The 21,410-nt window shown below is 30.0% G+C and overlaps 8 protein-coding genes across 8 annotated transcripts; 3 read left to right on the plus strand and 5 right to left on the minus strand.

Moving 5' to 3' along the window:
• Positions 1-1,614: 1,614 nt before the first annotated feature.
• On the minus strand, positions 1,615-3,207 carry GO595_005106 (ARM repeat-containing protein; the record flags this gene model as incomplete). Its single annotated transcript, XM_067918313.1, has 1 exon — positions 1,615-3,207. The coding sequence occupies one exon, from the start codon at positions 3,205-3,207 to the stop codon at positions 1,615-1,617; it is 1,593 nt and encodes a 530-aa protein (XP_067774656.1).
• A 1,356-nt stretch (positions 3,208-4,563) lies between these two features.
• GO595_005107 (leucine-rich repeat domain-containing protein) lies at positions 4,564-5,940 on the plus strand (the record flags this gene model as incomplete). Its single annotated transcript, XM_067918314.1, has 1 exon — positions 4,564-5,940. The coding sequence occupies one exon, from the start codon at positions 4,564-4,566 to the stop codon at positions 5,938-5,940; it is 1,377 nt and encodes a 458-aa protein (XP_067774657.1).
• A 174-nt stretch (positions 5,941-6,114) lies between these two features.
• Positions 6,115-6,420, plus strand: GO595_005108 (uncharacterized protein; the record flags this gene model as incomplete). The annotated part of the gene is made up of 1 exon (XM_067918315.1): positions 6,115-6,420. The coding sequence occupies one exon, from the start codon at positions 6,115-6,117 to the stop codon at positions 6,418-6,420; it is 306 nt and encodes a 101-aa protein (XP_067774658.1).
• Positions 6,421-6,434: 14 nt separating this feature from the next.
• GO595_005109 (tubulin-specific chaperone E) lies at positions 6,435-7,034 on the minus strand (the record flags this gene model as incomplete). The annotated part of the gene is made up of 1 exon (XM_067918316.1): positions 6,435-7,034. The coding sequence occupies one exon, from the start codon at positions 7,032-7,034 to the stop codon at positions 6,435-6,437; it is 600 nt and encodes a 199-aa protein (XP_067774659.1).
• Positions 7,035-12,723: 5,689 nt separating this feature from the next.
• On the minus strand, positions 12,724-15,492 carry GO595_005110 (uncharacterized protein; the record flags this gene model as incomplete). The annotated part of the gene is made up of 1 exon (XM_067918317.1): positions 12,724-15,492. One exon carries the CDS (start codon positions 15,490-15,492, stop codon positions 12,724-12,726), a length of 2,769 nt encoding a protein of 922 aa, XP_067774660.1.
• Positions 15,493-15,570: 78 nt separating this feature from the next.
• Positions 15,571-16,536, plus strand: GO595_005111 (DnaJ domain containing protein; the record flags this gene model as incomplete). The annotated part of the gene is made up of 1 exon (XM_067918318.1): positions 15,571-16,536. One exon carries the CDS (start codon positions 15,571-15,573, stop codon positions 16,534-16,536), a length of 966 nt encoding a protein of 321 aa, XP_067774661.1.
• Positions 16,537-17,471: 935 nt separating this feature from the next.
• GO595_005112 (Tubulin-tyrosine ligase family protein) lies at positions 17,472-18,707 on the minus strand (the record flags this gene model as incomplete). Its single annotated transcript, XM_067918319.1, has 1 exon — positions 17,472-18,707. One exon carries the CDS (start codon positions 18,705-18,707, stop codon positions 17,472-17,474), a length of 1,236 nt encoding a protein of 411 aa, XP_067774662.1.
• Positions 18,708-18,997: 290 nt separating this feature from the next.
• Positions 18,998-20,188, minus strand: GO595_005113 (Beige/BEACH domain containing protein; the record flags this gene model as incomplete). The annotated part of the gene is made up of 1 exon (XM_067918320.1): positions 18,998-20,188. The coding sequence occupies one exon, from the start codon at positions 20,186-20,188 to the stop codon at positions 18,998-19,000; it is 1,191 nt and encodes a 396-aa protein (XP_067774663.1).
• Between the last annotated feature and the right edge of the window lie 1,222 nt (positions 20,189-21,410).

A 21,410-nucleotide genomic window follows, 5' to 3' on the forward strand; every position in this document is an offset into this window, starting at 1 on the left:
CTTTATAAGGAAATTGTTGGTTCCTAATTAATGATCGAATTTCATCTGAACCCGAATAATTTATACATATTAAATCAGAAGTTTTTTCAATTTTGTTTTTCCATTTATATATTTCTTTATCTGAATGAACAATTACTATAAATGGACCATGAAAATCATTTTCTTTATTAAGATGATTTAAAAATTGTATTAAGTCATTTCGTGTTTCTGATTTTTTTTCATCTGCTAAAATTGATCCATGTTCATTTACAAAAGATTTAATTAGAAATTGTATTACTTCATTTTGTTCTTCATAATTATTATTTTTATAATTTTGACAGAAGATTTGAAATGTTTTTATGATTTGTGACTTCGTATTATCTATCATAGGCCTTCTTTGATATTTTTCTAGTAAAACATTTGGAAATTTTAATGGATCTTTCTCCCAGAAAAATGTCGTTTTGTTGTTACTTTCAAGTTTATAAAGATATTCTCTTGATCCATTGACATTGATTTGATGTGAGATGATTTCAAATGAAAAACTATTTTTAAAACTATTTTCTTCGTTAAACTTTTTAAGACAATTTAGAAAATTGGGAAAATTTAATAAAAAAGCAACTGGAATCCAATAAGAAAATAGTTGTGAATCACCATAACTTACAAGAAATTCAATGTTACCTGGCGTCCTTCTTGTTAAATATATTTGGTTGACATTTACATTAATTCTTTGAATGTTTTTTAACATTAAAATATCGAAATTTGTTTGTACATCAAATTTAAATGATGTGGTAACCGTCGAGACCGTTTAGCTTTAGCTACAAAAAAATGGGAAACGAACAGTCAAATCTCGATGAATTAATAGATTGGGTAACTTTAAAGGCATTCAAAGACACTGATTTCGATCCGAAGTTTCGTCATTTGACCATAAGCGAAAAACAACAAATTGATTTAACAATATGCAGAACATTAGAAACAAATCGTAGAATAGAAACAAAGTTGCTCCAGGCTGGAAAGGACGATCCAGACATATTGGATCCTTTAAAATATTAATAAGCTTTTGAAAATAAAATTTATTGTTATTTTAATTTTTTAATTACAAATCTAAAGAAACCTTAGGAACTTTGCTAATTTCTTCGACAAGTGGGTCTTCGTAAATTTCCTCAGCGCTTGCACCTTCTACAATAAACATATTTGGTGAAAAGTAATTCCTAAAACTTCCTTTTTTAGGTTTCCATCCTTCAACCGCATAAACAAGCAATTCTTTTTCGTCTTTTAATTCATCAAAGTTGCATTTTTTATATTCTTTTACATAAAAAAGATGAAAAATACCCATTGAATTCATGTATGAAACTTGTTCTTCTGATAAAAATTTTTTATACCATCCAAACTGTATCATTTCATTTGTTTTAAATTCAATTCCATGATTGGTTTTTAAATCATTAATTTGCGATACTGTAATAGTTGTTAAAAGTCGGACAAAAAACCATCCCATAGAAAATCCATTTAATACACTTGCTCCATTATCATTTATTTGTATTCCAGTGGCAGTTCTAAGTGTTTGGGATCCTGCTTTCATTTTAAATGATCTCATAGAATAATTTGAAAACATTACGATTAAAAACCATAGAAATATATTTACTTATGTGTGGCAAAATAAACAACGTCTGGGTCTTCATCCGCTTTCAATTGCTCTAAAATATTTGATCCGCTTGGAACAGTTCGAGCTAGAACTAACCTTACATTTGGCACTGGATCTTTTGCAGCTTTTTTTAATATATCGTTCATTCTATCACATAGATTCAGTTCCACTATTGCGATAATAGCTGTTTCCCTTAACAAATAATCATGTTTTGCAAACAAATGTGAAATCATGGGGATAACATTTGCTTTTATCCATTTTCCTCCAAAATGTGCTGTTAGTTCAGAGAGACCTTTCACTGTTGAATTCCGGACTTCACTTGCATCATCCTTTAATAAGGATTTCACAATTGGAAGGAATTTTCTGTTAAATTTGGTTTCTTTTGTTGTTTTTGCAACTTCTGGAAGTAATAAAGCGATACCTTTCTTAACTCTCCAATCGCTAAGCTTGATCAAGTTAGTAAGATTCTTTGCAGCTGGTTTAATGGCTTTACCTGTATGTGATACTGTTTTCAATGCAGCCATTTTAACAATAAGATCTTTATCACCAAGAAGAGCAGCCAAAGTTGAATTGATTAAATCATCAGGACCATTTTTAATACGGCCAATTGACTCTGCTATTGATTTCCTCACATTAAAATCAATGTCATTAGCAAGACCGTTAATTAACCGTTTAAAACCGTCTGAATTGAAACATTGAATTGAATAAACGTACGGAATTTGAAGCGCTGTTGATGCTCTGATTGCACTAAGCTTTTCGACTGAAGATTGCTGAATAATATCTTTTATGAAGCTCTTGGGCGCGTTTCCTTTAAAAATAGAATCAATGTGAGAAACAAGAACAGATTTTGCTTGCCATATTTTCGTCTGCATTATTGCTTTAGATATGTCAATTTTGAGTTGAGTTTCATTAGATGGTAGAAATGTAAGAATTGGAGGTATTTCGATTGTTACTGCTGGCGCTTTATCTTTGGAAAGAGCTGTGAGAATCTTGGAAATGATTTCAAATGGACATTGATTTTGAATAAGGTATGAAATGTATTGACAGAATGTGCGCCGCACTATAACATTTTCATCTGTACAAATTCTTTGGAGATATTTATTAAATTTTTGCTTGCTTTCCTGCGAAATCTTATTATATAACTGACAAATAATCATTACGCCTGAGCAGCGTAATGGATACCATTTGTCTTTAATTAATTTTCTAAAAAATGATGGAAATTTTGTATTGAAGTCGCTTTCTGTTAGTAATTTTCCTATTTGAACAACTGAATCAGTAGCGGCATTCCTTACATCGAAGTCCTCATTTTCACAAATTAATTTTAAGGCATCAATTAATGTTTGAACATTACTAGGACCGCCTACTACATCAAGCATTATAGCAAGTTCTTTTGCAATCATTTTTAAAGCTGTTTCATCGTGGTCTGTTGTTTCCATTGTATATGGAATAAGTTCATTAATTGTACGTTTTGGGCCAAGAACTCGTGCTATTACATGCAAATTTGCAAGTGAATGTAACCTTTCATTTGCGTTTTCACTTCTGATTGCAGTTATCATTGATATTATTTCTTCGATGCTGTAATTGCTCATTTTGTTGGACTAAAAGTGCAAGATGAACGATATTTGATGGCAGAAATAACCATTTTTCTTTGGTTTATTCAATGAATTTTTTTTGTCAAAATGTATTTTTTTCTGTCAAAATTGAACGGTGGTTCAACATTTTCAAAGCGAAATGCGGATTTGATTTGTGTTGGTTATTATTCTCAACTTTAAAACTATAACCGCTGGAACACAATCATTAAAAAATTATGCTGAGTCAGAGATATATGTACAACAGCAATAATATTCTTTAGTTATTTTGAATATTTATTTGCTTTTTTTGTATAATTGATATTAATATTTTGCTAATGCATGTGTAGATTTAATGTTGAACAATTACAAATTAGAGTAGTGAATATAACAGTTTAATAAATTATTTTAGGGTGTTGAATGTACTAATATATTTCAAATAACATTTCGAAATAATATGTTTTATAATGCATCACATTAAATTTGATTTTCTGTTGTATTAACTGAGAAAATCAAAATATAATGTATCCATTGAATAATGTAACGCACTTCTTATATTCATGATTGATATTCACCATGATTAATGGAAAAGATATCATATGGATGAAAATGCCCACTTGGTATCGTACATATTCAAATATTTTTTTTGATAGCCGAAGATTTTTGCCCACAAACTTTTTGAATTGATTAAAGTGTTTGTCGATTTGATTTGTTCAAATGATTGTTGTGGCTTTTCTTTTAAGTCATGTCATCTGTGATTTATCTCTCAAATCTAATCTAGCACAGAAAACACTTGATATTTATGATAAACCAATTGTATATCAAAAAGATTACACAGATATTTATTCGGAAGTCCAACATATTATAATTGGAAAAGGTGTTTATATCTTGGAACAGTGCTGTTTTTATAAATGGCCGAAATTAGAAATAGTAACAATTGGTAATTCTCTCAACAAAATTGGATTTGAAGCATTTAAGGAATGCCAGTTACTATCATATATTACTTTTGGAGAGAATCTCACTGAAATTTGTGAATCTGCTTTTCGTTCAGTTTTTATTGACACCCTCAATTTACCAAATTCTCTTAAGGCAATTGGTTCATATGCTTTTGCTTATTGCAATAATCTTCGAACAATCAATTTTGGTAATGGATTAACTAATATAGATAAATATGCTTTCACTTGCTGTCTTAAATTATCATCTATTACTTTACCTAATTCACTTACAAACATTGGAACTGATATTTTTTCAGGGTGCAAAAATTTAAAAACCATTACACTTAGTGAAAACATTCAATGTATTCCACAAGGTTTATTTTATAATTGCTTAAGTTTACAAAAAATCATAATTCCAGATTCAGTTACATATATTGGAGTAATGGCATTTAAATACTGCCAACTCCTTCAAAGTGTTATCATCGGCAAAAATGTTAAAGATATTTATGAAGAAGCTTTTGCGGAATGCATTAGTGTAGAAAATGTACAAATGAATGAAAACATTGAAAGAATTGGATATTATGCATTCAAAAAACTTAAGCAACTTACAAGTATTTATTTGCCAAATTCACTTGTTACAATTGGTCAAAGTGCATTTCAAGAAACGGGAATTCAAGAATTAACAATTCCAACATCAGTCACTGGAATTTATAAACAAGCATTTGCATATAGTTTAATATCTAAATTAACAATTTTATCGAAAATCCCAACATTAGAAAATTCTGTTTTTGAAGGATGCAAAAAATTAACTGATGTTTCTCTTCCAGATAACTTTTTATCACTTCCATCATCAACATTTAGACAATGTATTTCACTAAAAAATATAACAGTTCCAGGTTCTATTTTTACCATATCCAGTTATGCATTTTCTGAAGATGATTCACTTGAAACAGTTGTATTACAAGAAGGAACAGCTGCAATTGAATCTTATGTATTTTATGAATGTCATTCACTTACCAATGTTACAATACCGAATACAGTCATAAAAATTGATTCATATGTATTTTATATTTGCAATTCTCTAGTCACAATAAATATTCCTGATTCAGTTATAGAGTTTGGAGATAGTGTAATGAAATATTGTCGTTCTTTACAAAATGTTTATTTATCTGCAAATATTACACAAATTCCAGGCTATACATTTATGAATTGTGCCGCATTAAAAACAATTAGAATTCCAGAAAAAGTACAACAAATTGGGAAATTCGGATTTATGGAATGTTATGCTTTAGAAGAAATTTATATACCTGGAAAGGTAAGTTACATTGGATATATGGCATTTCACGCATGTAAAGCGATTAAATGTATACATTTTAATGGAACAAATGAACCATCATTTGAATCATCCGCTTTATGCTTTGTTTATGCAAAAGTTATTGTTCCAGCTGAATATACTGGTACATCATTTGGTGATTTGAGTATTGTATATGGTCATGATTGTAATGATCTATACACAGAATCGGTTTCATATGAAACTTCAATAGATACTTCTGAGGATAAATCATCTTCATCTTCATCAGGAACATCATCTTCAACGATTATATCCTTCTGTACTTTGGGTGGAATATTCGTCATATTCGTTTTTTGTGGATTAGTTTCGGGGTGCCTTAAGAAATTGGAGAGAAAAGAATATAATGAACTTTCATCTTCGTCTTCATCTTCATCTGATAAAAATAAGACTGTTAGAAGGGCTGCTTGTGGTACCTCTTTAATAATGGGTAAAGAGGAATCAGGTTTTATTTATTGGAATTTTACATAATAAACATTGGTTACCAACTTAAAATGATTTATATTTTCATTTCTATGCGAGCTAAATTGGGAACTATTTAAAATGATAAAAATATTCAAGTTCGAACAAGTAAGACTTCGGTAATGAATTGGATTCTACGCACATTAATTAACGTTTCAGTAAACGGTCACAATTAACCAAAAAATGAACAAAGACCAGGTAAAACTACAAGCAAAAATGATCGAATTAATGAAACCTCTTGAAGAGACGACATCGAAAAAAATCAAAGAAGTTAAAGTACAACAAAAAGAAATTGATTCCAAACTTGAAGATCTAACAATTGCCTTTGAGAAAGTCCTTAATAATCTTCCTCCATCAGACCTTAAAGATGTAATAGACAGAATTAATTCTCTTTGCGATCGTCTTGAGAATGCCCGTTCACGCATTTCCAACATTTCCAAACGCGCGGATACAATTCTCAACCAACTTTCCACAACAACTACACAATAGAATTTTTTATTTAGTTAAATATCACTCTTTTCTATTTGTTGAGAAATTGATCTAATTTTAAATGACTTCGCTTGCAAATCTTCATTTAACTCCATATCTCCAGCTTTTGCAGCAAAGATGATACTTCCATCATTACAACCAACCTCAAGAAGTGTTTGTTCTGGGTATAACAATGATGTTTTATAGTTCCCAGTCTGGATTGCAAGCTCAATTTCTGTGCCTTGTATTTTAAACATTCGTGTTACATGTGAATTTAATGTTCCAATTTTCATCGATAGCGGAACGGTTTTTTCAATAGTGCGACCGTTAAAAACAAATTTAACGGCCGCTCGCTTCTTTTGTACAACTTTTTCCTGTTCAACTTGTGGAGCTCCGTATTTCTGACAGAGTTCATTCCATCTAGGATGCCTTTGTGGGCCATTTTTCACTACATCTTTGGAAAAATATTCCAAATATTGGATTTCGCTTTGTTGAATTTCAGATGGTGTAATCGGACTACCATTAAGTTTTTTAAGACATGGGAAACGAGCTACACACAAAAGACGAGTTTCTATTTCCCCAATTGAATCTTGAATGGGATTTCTCTGAATTTGTAGATCTTCTAATTTTGGCATCTGCAAAAGCCCATCCAATGAAAACAAATCAAGTATAGAGTTGGATTTAAGAAGAAGAGTTTTCAATTCTAAAAATGTTTCTGGAATATATTCAATAATTTTAATTTCGTTATTGCAAAGAGAGAGACATTCCAGATTTGGAAGTTTTCCAATAGCTTCAGAGACTAATTTGAAGTCATTTATTTGAAGTCCATCAAGATGAATCTTATGCAAATTTGTGTATTCTTTAAAAATCATAAGGGAAAATGGCGTACAAAAAGAGACATCGATTGTAGTAAGATGTGGAAATGCTGATAATATTATTTTGATTTGATTTTCTGTGATATTTGTATTATTTAAAATAATTTCTTTGAGGTTATATTGCTTTGTAGGAGGAGGAAATTCAACAAAAAATATTTTGCCCATAATAAGACATTCAATGTTTGGGGATATGTCTAAAATATCCCAAATAAATTGAGATGTTGCAACCAAAGTGTTTGAAACATTTACTACTTTTACGGATGGAGGAAGTTCGCTAATGTTTCCAAGTGATGCAAGAAGACTATTGTCAAGAGAAAGAAATCCACCTGAACAAGAATAATCTGAAATAACATCTGATAATTTTATACCTTCTTTAACCGTTCCTTCCCGAAGAAAGGACCCACTGTTTGGGATTTTAACATCGAATAATTTTTTTCCTTTGTATTCTCCATTATGTTTTCCACGTGATTGTTCATCCCACTCGACACCTATATATTTAATTTCATTGCCATGGGCGTCTTTTAAAACTCCCCTCCATCGAACTGTTGCACGAAATCCATCCTGAGAAAGTATTCTTTCCATTATTTTTTCCTACACAGCAAGCTGAGTGACATGTGACATGAAAATTTACTACGCTTTGATCAAAACAAATAATTATCCAACTACACGGTTGAAATTGAATAAGTGATATATGATATCCAAAACGTTTAGTCAGAATGTAAGTTGTTTTTATCTTTTCTTCTTCTTTTTGAACAACAAAACATAACAAATAAGATATAAATATCTGGCAATAAACATAAAAATGTAATCGCAAGTAAGTCAATTTCAAGGCCGTGTTATGCTTTATCTGCTGAAGGTCGTTTTCAGATAATGCTTCGTCACGTGATCATATAGGATTGAGTGAATAGTGAACTAGTGCTGCAGCAACACATAATTCAACAACTTTAAAATACTTATATCTTGAATTTAAGAACTTTAAAAATCACAGGTATTAGTATTCACATTGACTAAAATTTTGATTTAGGCATTCATTATCGAAAAACATGAGAACAAATTTTTATATGAATCACAGGGTTTTGGTAAAATGAATAAAAAATTTCATTTTTTTTTTAAATAACACTCCTTTTACGGAAATACAAATTATTTTTTTTTTGTTTGAAAAATGGATTTAGATCTGGTATAACCTACCTTATTCAGCATAAATTAAAGCAAAGATTTAAAATAATAAAAACATTACAAATACATAAAATTTCATTTTTTATGAAATTAAATTTAAAATTTAATTTCCACGATACATTTGACAATTTAAATTTATTTTCATATGAGCCTTATATGACAGAGTCAATCAATGATCCTTCTTGTAATTTTTTTTATATAAAAATTCGTTATTATTGTTTTCATACTTTAAATGAATAAACATTTAAACATCTTTCTCATGAGAAAGGTCATTAATATCAAAACCTTTTTGTTCGAGAAGTAATTTAGCGATTTCTATTTTGTTAAGTTCAGATGCTATCATAAGTGCTGTATAAAATAAATCGGATAATTTCCAAATTTTATTCTATAATTTCAAATTGTTAAAATAAATTTGAAATAATATTTTTATAGAGCCTTGGAATTTATATCAATTCCTTCTTGTTCAAGAAGTAATTTAACTATTTCTATATAGCCATATTTGGTTGCATACATAAGTGCTGTAAAAAATAATTTAAATAATTTCCAAATATTATTTTGAAATACTAAATTATTAAATTAAATATTAAATAAAACAAATAAATATCTTTAGCATTAATATCAATTCCTTCTTGTTCAAGAAGTAATTTAATTATTTCTATATGACCATTTTCAGATGCAATCATAATTGCCGTATTAAATAATTTAAATAATTTCCAAATATTATTTTGAAATACTAAATTATTAAATTAAATATTAAATAAAACAAATAAATACCCTTAGCATTAATATCAATTCCTTCTTGTTCAAGAAGTAATTTAACTATTTCTTTATAACCATATTTGGCTGCATACATAAGTGCTGTCTTAAATAATTTAAATAATTTCCAAATATTATTTTGAAATAATATAGGGGGTGGAAAAAGTCCGTTCGTCAGGCCTTTTTCGATTTATATTAGATATTTATAAAATCAAGTTATATAGATAAAATCTATAATAAATATATTATCATTATAATACTTATTTCCAAATAAATATGATGCATGAAGTAAAACAACTTTTTTTCAGGATACCCTCTGAAAGAGAACGTTTAAGCATTCTTATGTCAGTTCCAATTGAGGAATTACGTTCTGTTGTCCATTTCCTTTGGTTAGAATCAAATGAAAATCAAGACATATATAGACGATTATATGCTGTATATGGTGATATTATTATTACACTTCGAACAGTTCAGAAATTAACAAAAAAGATGAATGAACATACCTTCTTTATTTTCGAATCGAAAAAAACAGGGAGACCAAGAAGATCAGATTTAGATCAAAAAATAACCAATTTCATATTAAGTTATCCATATGCATCGACGAAGAAAATTGCGAAGAATGTAGGTGCGGATCCAAAAACAGTGAAAAATATAATGATTAATATTTTAGGGATGAAAAAAATAACTTCAAATGGATCCCACATAAGTCGACTCCAGAAATTAAAGCCAAAAGAGCCACCATTGCTTCGTAATTATTTGAATTCCTTTATAGTTCAAATGACCACAGACTGAGGCACATATTGACACTAGATGAAACCTGGATTTATATTGTAAACGGGAGAAACTCGATGTGAATTGAATCTGGAGTGCAAAAACCAAACAAACCCAAACAAATCATTGTCTCCAAAAAAGTAATGATATCTGTTATATGGTCTATAACTGGTATCAAATCAATGACAATGCTTCCGATAAGTCAAAAATTTTATCGGAATTTTTATCTAAAGTTGTACTTGGAGATTTGGCAAAAAAAATTTTAACTAAGTAGTATTTTTTGCATATGGATAACGCCAGACCTCATTTGGTTCATGAAAAATTGAATGAATTAAGCATTAAAAGGCTTCCGCAACCTCCATTTTCGCCAGATCTCGCACCATCTGACTTTTTTCTGTTCGGATATCTAAAAAAATGCTCGAAGGTGAGTCGTTTGAAGATGAAGATCAACTTTTTAAAAAGATTGAGGCATTACTGTATAGTATTCCTAAAGACACCTGCAGAGCCGTATATAATGAATGAATAAACAGACTTTTAATTACAATTGAAACTCAAGGTGAATACATAGCATAATAAATGAACAAATTTTCTTTTACTTTTTTATTCATTGAAAAAAAGGCTGACGAACGCACTTTTTTTACTCCCTATAAATCATTAAACTAAAAAATAAATAAAACAAATAAATATCTTTAATATTAACATCAGTTCCTTTCTGTTCAAGGATATATTCAACAAGTTTAATATTCCCTGAATATGAAGCAAAACACAAAATATCTTTTGGAATTTTATTATTTTGTAGAAAATATTTAATGAGATATAAATTCCCATTTTTTGCTGATTCATTTATAATATTATCATTAATATAAATTCCTTTTTATTCAAAATATTTTAAAATTTCATAATTATCTTTACTAATACAAAAACATTGCAAATCATTAACTTTATTTCTTAACATCATCATATTATTTTTTGTTTTTGGTTGTATTTTTTCAAATTTGTTTTCATAAATATATTTAAAAATATCGTTTTGATGAAACATAATTGCTGCTTCATATGCATCTTCAAATGTTGAATGATTTTGTTCACATAAATAAATAATTTCTTCATTTCCGCCTGCAACTGAATATTTACCTGCGCTATTTACTTTGGCACCATTTAATAATAAATATTTAAAACATTTAATTGATCCAAAAAATGCTGCATAATTAATTAATGTAACATTATAATGATTAATAATTGTACATCTTTCATAAAGTGATGGTTCAATTGTTTGATTAAAATCAAAATCACTTTGTGATGATATTTCTTGAAGTTTTTCAATTTCATCATTTCGAATTATTTTCGCAATTTCATTTGGATTAACCCCTTCTTTAATTAATTTCTTATGAAGTTCTATCGAAAACTCGTAAATATCAGAAATAAATATTTGACAAGTTTATCACAGTCAATGAAATTTATCACTTTTTGAATACTATATTATACCGTTTTCGCGTCAATACAATTGGATTCCAGTAATGTAAAGTATCTAAAAACTTAAATCAGGAACAAATTAAAAAAAGATTAAATTTTGCAAATAATATTCTTAACAGCAGCGATTTCCAGTATTAAAAAATTATCTTTTTAGATGAGTCCAGATTTTGTTTAAAATCAGATGGGAAATGGGTTTGGAGGAAGATTGGTGAAATAAATGACCAAATCGTTGCAGTAAAAGAAAAATTTTATAAAGGGCATATGGTCTTCAGTGCTGTAGGTGTATATTACAAAAGCGATTCCCTATTTATTGATGGAACAGACTATTCAAAAAAATATGTAGAAATTTCGAAAAGTTATTCAGTATTTTCAACACTTGTTCGAATTTTTGGGCAACGGCAGTGGGTTTGGCGGCAAGATGGCTCCCCATCACACACATCGCACTACACGTAAGATTTTTTAAATAGTGCATGCCGATTGATTAATGATTGACCTCCAAATAGCTGTGATTTTTCCCCTATTGAAATCTGATGGGGAACCTTAAAGCACTATGTGAATGGATGCCATCCCGAAACCTTAGAAGATGTAAAAATTCATTTAATATAAGGGTGGAATTTGATTCCAATGGTAACCATACAAGCACTTGTATTATCATTCAGGGCAAGGATCCTTGCGTGCCTGGAAAATGATGGAAAAAGTATTCAGCTCTTGATAGCTAGCCACAGATCACCACGAGATGATAATCTTGTGAACCTCCAAAGATACAGTCCAATCATTAATGCATGGACCATTATAATGATCCAGCGGTTCATTTTGATAAAACATTTTCGAAAAACTCAGAAATTTTATAATATGTCGTTAATTCATATCCCAACTTCTTGTATAATTCTTTGGCATAACCTTTTGATGGGGACCTTCCTTCTTATCCTGTAAGATATGCTTGATATATGATTTTTGCATGTTCAGGATTGATTTTCTTTCCTTTTCCCATGTTCAAAACTAGAGTTATAACCGTTTAAAAACTTCATGCGACCGTTTTAAATGTTTTCATAACCGTTTTGATTTTTTTCGTAACCTTCTAGAAAATTCCGATAAGATTATGAATTAATTGATACATATGCTGATCAGCATTTATTTTGCTCTTTTTATTAATAAAATGCTTATAAATTTAAGTGGAGTAAAATGACATTTATTATATAAGGCCATTTATATATTTTTGTAAATGATTTTATACGACAATTTTTAATAAAAACATATTTATAATAAAATATATTTATTATTTCCCGCTTGATAACAATAAATTCATTGCGGATTCATATGTTATAACGTTTGGTAGTTTAAACTGTAGCTCAATTTGATCAAACGGATCATTCGCATTATATTTGTTGAGCAATTCCACAAAACTTTCATACGAAGTATCGAATTTCTTTGTTTCGTCAAATGGCGAAAAGTTATTCGTGGAATCAAATGCAGGAAAACTAACGTTAGCTGACCAATCACCGAATGAAGGAAATGCGTTGCCTTGCGTGGGCGCATCAAATGATGGAAATGCGTTATTTTGCTGTGTCTTGTCTGATTCAGAAGTTTTATTTTCGCTATTAAATGTATCAAATGATGGAAATGCATTGCCTTTGTTGTCTTGCTTTGTTGTATCATTTGATGGGAATTTGTTTTCTTTATGTGTTTTGTCTGCTTCCGAGTTATTATTTTCGTTATTAAATGCATCGAATGAAGGAAATGTGTTTTCTTGTTTAGTTGCATCAGCTGATGGGAATTTGTTTTCGTTATTTTCTTGTTTATTATCATCAAATGATGAAAAGTTGAATTCTTGTCTAAACTCATCAAGCGACGGAAACTTGTTCTCTTGTTTTGATGAGTCTGTTGATGGGAATTTATTAGTAATGTTTTCGTTGTGTGCTGTGTCTACTTCAGATGTTTTATTTTCATTGCCAAATGTATCAAATGAAGGAAAACTGTTTTCGTTAATTTCTTGTTTTGGTGAATCTAATGAAGGAAAATTATTTTCACTTTTATTGTGCTCATCAATTGAAGATACTTTATTATCATTATCAAACTCTCCAAATGTGGCAAAATCATTTTGTTGGTTTTCATGTTTTGGTTCATCAAATGAAAATAATTCATTGTTATTTACGTTTTCATTTTTGTTTAGTTCGCCAATCGAATCGCTCTTAATTTCATCAAACAATTTGTTCTTTTGCGACTCATCAAATGACGAAAAGTTAAACTCTTGTCTAAAATCGTCAAGTGATGGAGTTTTGTTCTCTTGTTTCGATGAATCAACAGATGGGAATTTGTTCTCTTGCTTTATATTATCAAATGAAGGAAATGTATTCTCTTTATCATGTTGTGCGGCGTCATTTGATGAAGATTTGTTTTCTTGATGTGATTTGTCTGTTTCCGAGTTATTATTTTCGTTATTAAATGTATCAAATGAAGGAAATACATTTTCTTTGTTTTCTTGCTTTGGTGAATCAAATGATGGGAATTTGTTTTCTTGATGTGCGATTTCTTTTTCAGAATTATTATTATCTTTATTAAATGCATCAAATGAAGGAAATACATTTTCTTTGTTTTCTTGATTTGGTGAATCATTTGATGGGAATTCGTTTTGTTGATGTGCGATTTCTGTTTCAGAAGTTTTATTTTCGTTATTAAATGCATCGAATGAAGGAAATGTATTTTCTTGTTTAGTTGCATCATTTGATGGGAATTTTTCGTTATTTTCTTGTTTATTATCATCATATGATGAAAAGTTGAATTCTTGTCTAAACTCATCAAACGACGGAAACTTATTCTCTTGTTTTGATGAATTAGTTGATGGGAATTTATTAGTAATGCCTTCTTGTTTATCATCAAATGAAGGAAATGTATTTTCTTGCTTTGGATCTAGTGATGAAAATTTGTTTTCTTGTTTTGTTGCATCATTTGATGGGAATTTTTCATTAACATTTTCTTGTTTATTATCATCAAATGATGAAAAGTTGAATTCTTGTCTAAACTCATCAAGCGACGGAAACTTGTTGCCTTGTTTTGATGAATTAGTTGATGGGAATTTATTATTAATATTTTCAGTATTACTATCGAATGAAAGAAATGCATTTTCTTGCCTTGATGAATCTATAGATGGGAATTTGTTATTCAGATTTTCCTGTTTATTATCATCGAATGAAGGAAAAGTATTTTCTTGTTTTGTTGCATCATTTGATGTAAATTTGTTTTCTTTATGTTCTTGTTTAGTATCATCAAATGATGAAAAATTGAATTCTTGTCTAAACTCATCGAGTGATGGAAATCTTTTCTCTTGTTTTGATGAGTCAGTTGATGGGAATTTATTTGCAATATTCTCAGTATTACTATCGAATGAAGGAAATGCATTTTCTTGCTTTGATAAATCCATTGATGGGATTTTGTTTTCTTGCTTTGGTTCATCAAATGAAGGGAATTGAAACTCTTGTCTAAACTCGTCAACAGATGGGAACTTGTTATCTTTCTTTGCTTGAGTTTCATTGGTGTTTTCCTGTTTAATATCAAACGAAGGAAAAGTATTTTCATTCTTAAATTCATCAAAAGATGGAAATTTGGTATCTTGCGTTGAAGTGTCATTTGAAAATTTGTTATCTTTTTGTGGTTCATCAAATGATGAAAAGTTAAATTCCTGTCTAAACTCATCAAGTGATGGAAATTTATTGCTCTTATTTTCTGACTTATGGTCACTAGATAGAGATGAATTTTCTTTACTATGTTCTTGATTTGTTAAGTCAAATGATGGGAATTTATTATCAGAACTTCCTTGATTAGTTAAATCAAATGATGGGAAATTGTTACTTTTGTTAGGTTCGTCAAATGATGGAAATTTTGTTTCTTGTTTTGGAGAATCAAAAGATGGGAATTTTATTTCTTCTTTTGAATTATTTCCAAATGCTTCAAAAGAAGGAAATTCAAATCCACCTTTGCTATTTGAGTTTTCACTCTTTGGGAAAGAATCAAATTGTGGAAAGTCAAAAAAGTTATTATTTGTTGCCATCTTATTACCAATATTCGACCAAATAATAACTCAAAAATACACATAAATGGGGTACCCCACTTTATTTGGTTGAAGCTAATGTTGGTTCTGATCTCTCTTCTAGCTTTTGTCCAAAGATTAAATATTCCCGAATATGCGATGAATAATCTTTACCAATTAATTGGGCTGAAAAAGGATTCTACTCAACGCGATATAATGCGATCTTTCAAGAGATACATTTCACAAAAAACAAAAATATTAAATCCAAGTAAGAAAAGATTAAACAGCTACAAAGCAATAGAGTTTGCATTTGGAGTAATTGGTAATCCAGAATCAAGAGCTCTTTATGACAATCTTCCAGAATCAGCCATCAACATCACAAATTTTGAAGTTTTAGGTTATCAATGTGATGCTGCCATTGCAGAGCTTAAGCGCTTGTTAGCTCGTCTCCCACAAGAACTTGCTCGAAGTGGTGGAGTCATATTTTATCCCATCCAATTTCCTCTCAAAGATTTTCTCACAGGTGGCGAAAGAACTGTTTCTGTAATTCGTACATCCAAGTGCGAATGTCCTAGTGGCCAAAAATCATGCGTTAGATGCCGAAAGAATCCATTAATCGAACAAATTGTAAAACATAAAGTTGCAATTCCACCAGGTGCAATGGAATTCCATCGTGTTTATGTCAAAGGACTCGGTGATGATGAACATTCTCGTGGTGCATCTGATGTTATATTTATTGCATACACAAAACCTGATAAAAAGTTCATCCGTGATGGCGTTGATGTCATTTCTACACTCACTGTGAGCTTGGCTGATGCTATCAAGGGCTCTGTAGTTGAGTTTGATAATTTCGATGGCGAAAAAATAAACATCGAAATTGAAGCTGGTGCAATGCACGGAGGTCAAAAGCGAGTTAAAGGCGCTGGTCTTCCTTATTATCTCGATACATCAATAAGAGGCGATCTCATTTTGAACATAGAAATTGAATTCCCAAAGAAACTTAGTGACGAACAACGCGAAGCTTTAATGAAAGAGCTACCAGCTGATGAATCGTTTTATGTATAAACACTGGTTTTTCCAAAAATAATTGAAATTGAAATTTTGAAATTATTAATTTTTAACTTAATCAACAAAAATTACAACATGTCATAATTCAGAATAAACTATTAAGGCCATTTTTTATTAACAAGGACAATTATTTCCAATCGTTTCACCCCTTCCAAAATTGTTAAGATTCATCTCAAGTGCACTGGTTGTTGTTTGGTTGCCTTGGCGATTATATATTGCTTCTGTCATTCTTGTAAACATTTCTTGTACATTATATGCTGTTTTTGCAGATGTCTCCATAAAAGGTACACCTAATTTGTTTGCGAATTCTTGCCCTTCTTCAGTAGAAACAGCACGTTTATCACTAAGATCTTCTTTGTTTCCGATAATAAATTTACATACAAGAGGATTTGCCAGCCGATCTACGTCAGAAAGCCATTTCCTGATATTTTCAAATGACTTTCTATTTGTTATATCGTAAACTATAGCAATTGCATGAGATCCATGATAATAATTTGCTGTTATTGATTGAAATCTTTCTTGCCCGGCTGTATCCCAAATCTGAAGTTTTATTTGTCTATCATTTAAGTCTATTGTTCTAATTTTGAAATCAACGCCAATTGTTGAAACATAATTCTGGAGTTATAAAATAAAGATACTTCACTAAATGTTTTATCTGAAAATTGGAGCAAAAGGCAACTTTTCCCTACGCATGAATCCCCAACAATGAGAATTTTATAAATAAAATCACAACTGCTCGCCATCCTGCTATTGAATATTTTTAACGTGCGAAAACCATTTAATTTTTTGTGCACTTTACACTGACGATAACCTCTCAATAATCGGTCAGACAAACACAAAACCAAACAGAAGAAATTGGGCCACCCCGAAAGGAGGAGAATGACATAATTATCAATAATGCCGGAAATAAAAATTTACGCAAAATTTAATATTTATTCTATAAGAGTTTTGTATTTGTTCGTTATACCAGGAAGTCGTGGTAACTTTTCTTCCATGACTTTATTTATTATTTGACTCCAAATTTTCCGATGTTTCTTTTTAGATGGCCAAACTTTATGATACAGAGTATTCTTTTCGTATTCTTTTCTTTCTATTCTAATTCTATTTTTGATGATATTATTTTCGTGAATTGCTTGTTTCCATTTCTGTTCATCCCAACCCCACATTCTTGAATCGATTAATTCTTGTAATGAACTAAATGGTGCAGAAAGAAGAATTGCATCTGCAATCATTTTTGATTTAAGTCTTTTCTCTTTGCCTCTATAATAATTTAATAATGGCCTATAATTCACTTCTAAGACATAAGGCTTTGCATTCTTGTCTAACAATATATCAAAGCCAAGAATTTGAAAACAACGCGGAATTTCTGAATGAGTGAGGTCATTTCCCACTTCACTTTTGAGGATGAATTTCAACGACGATATGATCGTCAGACCGATGCAATCTTCGATTTCAACCCAAAGTTTATCAGTATCAATACCATCATCTTTGAGTATTTGAAAAACATCTGAGATGAATCGAGATATTTCGGATATGTCTTTCCCATCGGCAACTTTTTTCTTATTGATGGCAACATTTGTAAGTTGTGAAAAAATAGAATCATTGCCTGCTTTTTCTGTGCAAAATCGTGCAATTCCATCATGGTAAACGTATATTCGAAGAGGATTAACAGAAGCGATTAATGCATATACTCTGAGATCAAATTTGGTATCGTCAATTAAATATGACTCAATGTATTCTTGTGCAACAGCACGAATTCTTGATGGTTGATATTGTTCTGGTGAATTGTATATTTTAATTCCATTTCCCAATGAACCTAAACTTGGTTTAACAATATAAGTCTTCCCTGTATTTGTTAAAGCTGAAATAAATTTTTTTTGTTTTGATGGAAGTAAAAATGTTTTTGGTATAAAATTATATTCGTTAGGATAAAATTTTGCGATATTATCCAGAACAATCTCCATTGGAACTTTACGACATATTACTTTTATCATGGGAACTCTGTTTATTACCTGCCATGGTTGAATTTTAAATGTTGAATCGCCATCGTATATGTTATCTGACCAAACCAGAACAGCATGATCATCAGAAGGGCAAGGCTCGATACCGTCTATTTGGAATGCTTTTCTAACTGAAAGGAAATGTGTTTTTTGGCTATTGACCCTCATTTTTCCCAAGTTCTGTTCTAAGCATTTTTGTTTACACTTTCCCACTTTTTGACTACATCATCCCGCGTTTTTCACTACTTAATTGCAGTCGTTTGAGTCAATATTGTGTTCAAATTACGGTTATTATTCGTTTTTTGCAATAATAATTCTGGGAAAAAAACACAAAATTTTGGAAATTTCCATTTTCAAAAACTTCATCTGAAGTATTGATATTTTTCATCAAAAGAAAAAAAAATATTATTATTTCCGAACTATTTTATTTTGAAAAAAAAAAAATTACAAAAAATTTCTTATTTGAGAACAAATTCCCAATCATAAACAGAGACTTCGCACAAGCTAATGTCGACCTTTATATTCTGTATCGAGCATTGCGACAATTTCTTTTCTTGTATCACCATGAATTCACCAGTATCGAAACAAATTGAACAAATTCTAATTTTTCCATTTCGATGTCCAACAATTGCATATTTATCGAATATCGAAAATCCGGTACCGAAACAAGTGATTGCAGTAATTTCGTCATCAAATTCTATTTCTCTAACCAAGAAACCATTTAAAGTGTATTGAAGCATTTTCTTTCCGACTCCAATAAACATCGAATTAATATCTTCGTCAATTTTTAATGCGTTAACTTTTTTGATAGGAATTATATTCGTGATGAACCCATTAGAGATTGACCATATTATGATTTCATTAGTACAAACAGTGACGCACATTAATTGTTTCTCTGATATATATGAAAATTTGGCTTCATTACGAAACATCGTAATTTGACTAACAAATTGTCTTTCTTCAGTTATTTTATAAATAGTGGACTTATAATTATCATATGTTACAACACAAAACGCTTTTCGTTGTGAAAATGATTCATGAATTGAATTTTGTAAAATTTCTTTCGGAATGTTAACGGTCTCTGTGTAAACATCTGAATTTAATGTGTAAACAAAATTTAATGGATCAAATTTGCCGCGCTCAATAGAAGGACTATGTGGCTCATTAAAAAGTTGACACGGAACAGTTCCACATGCTTTAGCCCATTTATGCTTTTGAGATATTTCACTCTCAGTCGCATCCATTGAAACATATGACAATGGATTAAACACATTTAAAGCTTCTTCAGCTGCTGGGCCACTTAACTTATAACCAAAGGTAATATCAAACCAACTATGGATATTCCTTCTAACTTCAAGTGATTCTAATGCATGTCTATGTTGTTCAATAAATCTAAATATATTTGGTGACCATTTTGGAATAACAATATCAAAAGAATCACCACCAGGCAACACAAACTTGTTTAAATTTAAAAATATTTCAGGGAAACAAAAGAATTCCGGAGTTAATTCATAATGTGTTGTTGGACGAATAGTTATTGATTTCGGAAAAGAGAAAAAGTTTCGCTCACCTTTATCCCAACCATCATTAACCTTCCATTGGAATCTACAATAAGGTTCGAATCTACAAAACGTCAATGAAACGTTCATAGAATTTGATATGTTTTCTGCATGATGAAATTTTTGATTTCTAAACCTTGCTTTAAATTGCTCATGTTTTGGATCTTTATCTCCCACTATATCCACAGGTGTATCTAAAGGCCTAATATTATTTCCAAGTTCGAAATGATCTCCAGTTAAATCTCTTAAAACACAAGGAGAGATTGGATAAGCTGATGGATCAGTAAAAGATCTATTAGCATGAAAGTTCAACACATTTATATAGTCAAGATTCGACATTCTACAATTTAACCAACTTTCTTTGCTTTCCTTTAAGTCGACATGAGCCAAAGGTGAAGAGAAGCATTCAAAAACTGGATTTTCTTCGAAGACGATAATAAACGTTCCCTGCGTAATTGAGGAGAAAATGATCGCTGTTGGTATAGCGCTATAAATGTGTTTTTTGACCATTAAGAAATTCTTTTTAGATAATTTAACAATGAAATGTCCACAGAACAATGAATATTTACCAAATTCATTTAAAAGAATTGATTCGAAAATTGCAATTTTTGTATCATAATGAAAATCGAGTAAATTAATTTGATCATTTTCATATTTTGCGTTTAAGAACAAGTAAAAATCTTTTTTATCTTTTTGCTTGAATAAAACGCAATGTACAGTTGAAAATGCATAAACGAGTTTACAATTCAAAGGGTTTTCTATATTTGGATATCTAAAGTTAAAAAGTTTAGTAATTATACTTTTGTTATCCATATCAAATAACGTCGAATATTTGAAGATATACTTTGGGAATTCGGAAGGAACTTTAAATTGATTGGAAGGTAACATACCGAAATATTTTGCTGAGTTAACTATTACTGGTTCAGGTTGTATTTCATTAGGTGCATAAATCTTAAAAGGAGAAGGAATTATAATTGTCGAACAAACACTTGGTAAAGCAAATGGTGAAATTTTATATGATTTAGTTTTTAATTCTTTCGTAATTTGTGATTTACATTTTAATTGTATTTGATGGAATTTTGTAATTTGATATTCTTGTATAATTAAATATTGATTCATATTACTATAAAAATCATTTAACATTGTGTCACATAAATATGAACTATATGCTGCACGTGAATATAAAAATTTAATGAATTCTTCTGATTTGTCTTCTGAATGAATTGTCTTTAATGATTGATTTAATTTATCAATTAATTTTATCGAATAAATTCTTTTATTAGCTGTGAAAAGTGATTCCAAATATACTAAA

Source organism: Histomonas meleagridis (genome assembly GCF_020186115.1).
Source record: "Histomonas meleagridis strain 2922-C6/04-10x chromosome Unknown contig_32, whole genome shotgun sequence".
Lineage (NCBI taxonomy): Eukaryota > Parabasalia > Tritrichomonadida > Dientamoebidae > Histomonas > Histomonas meleagridis.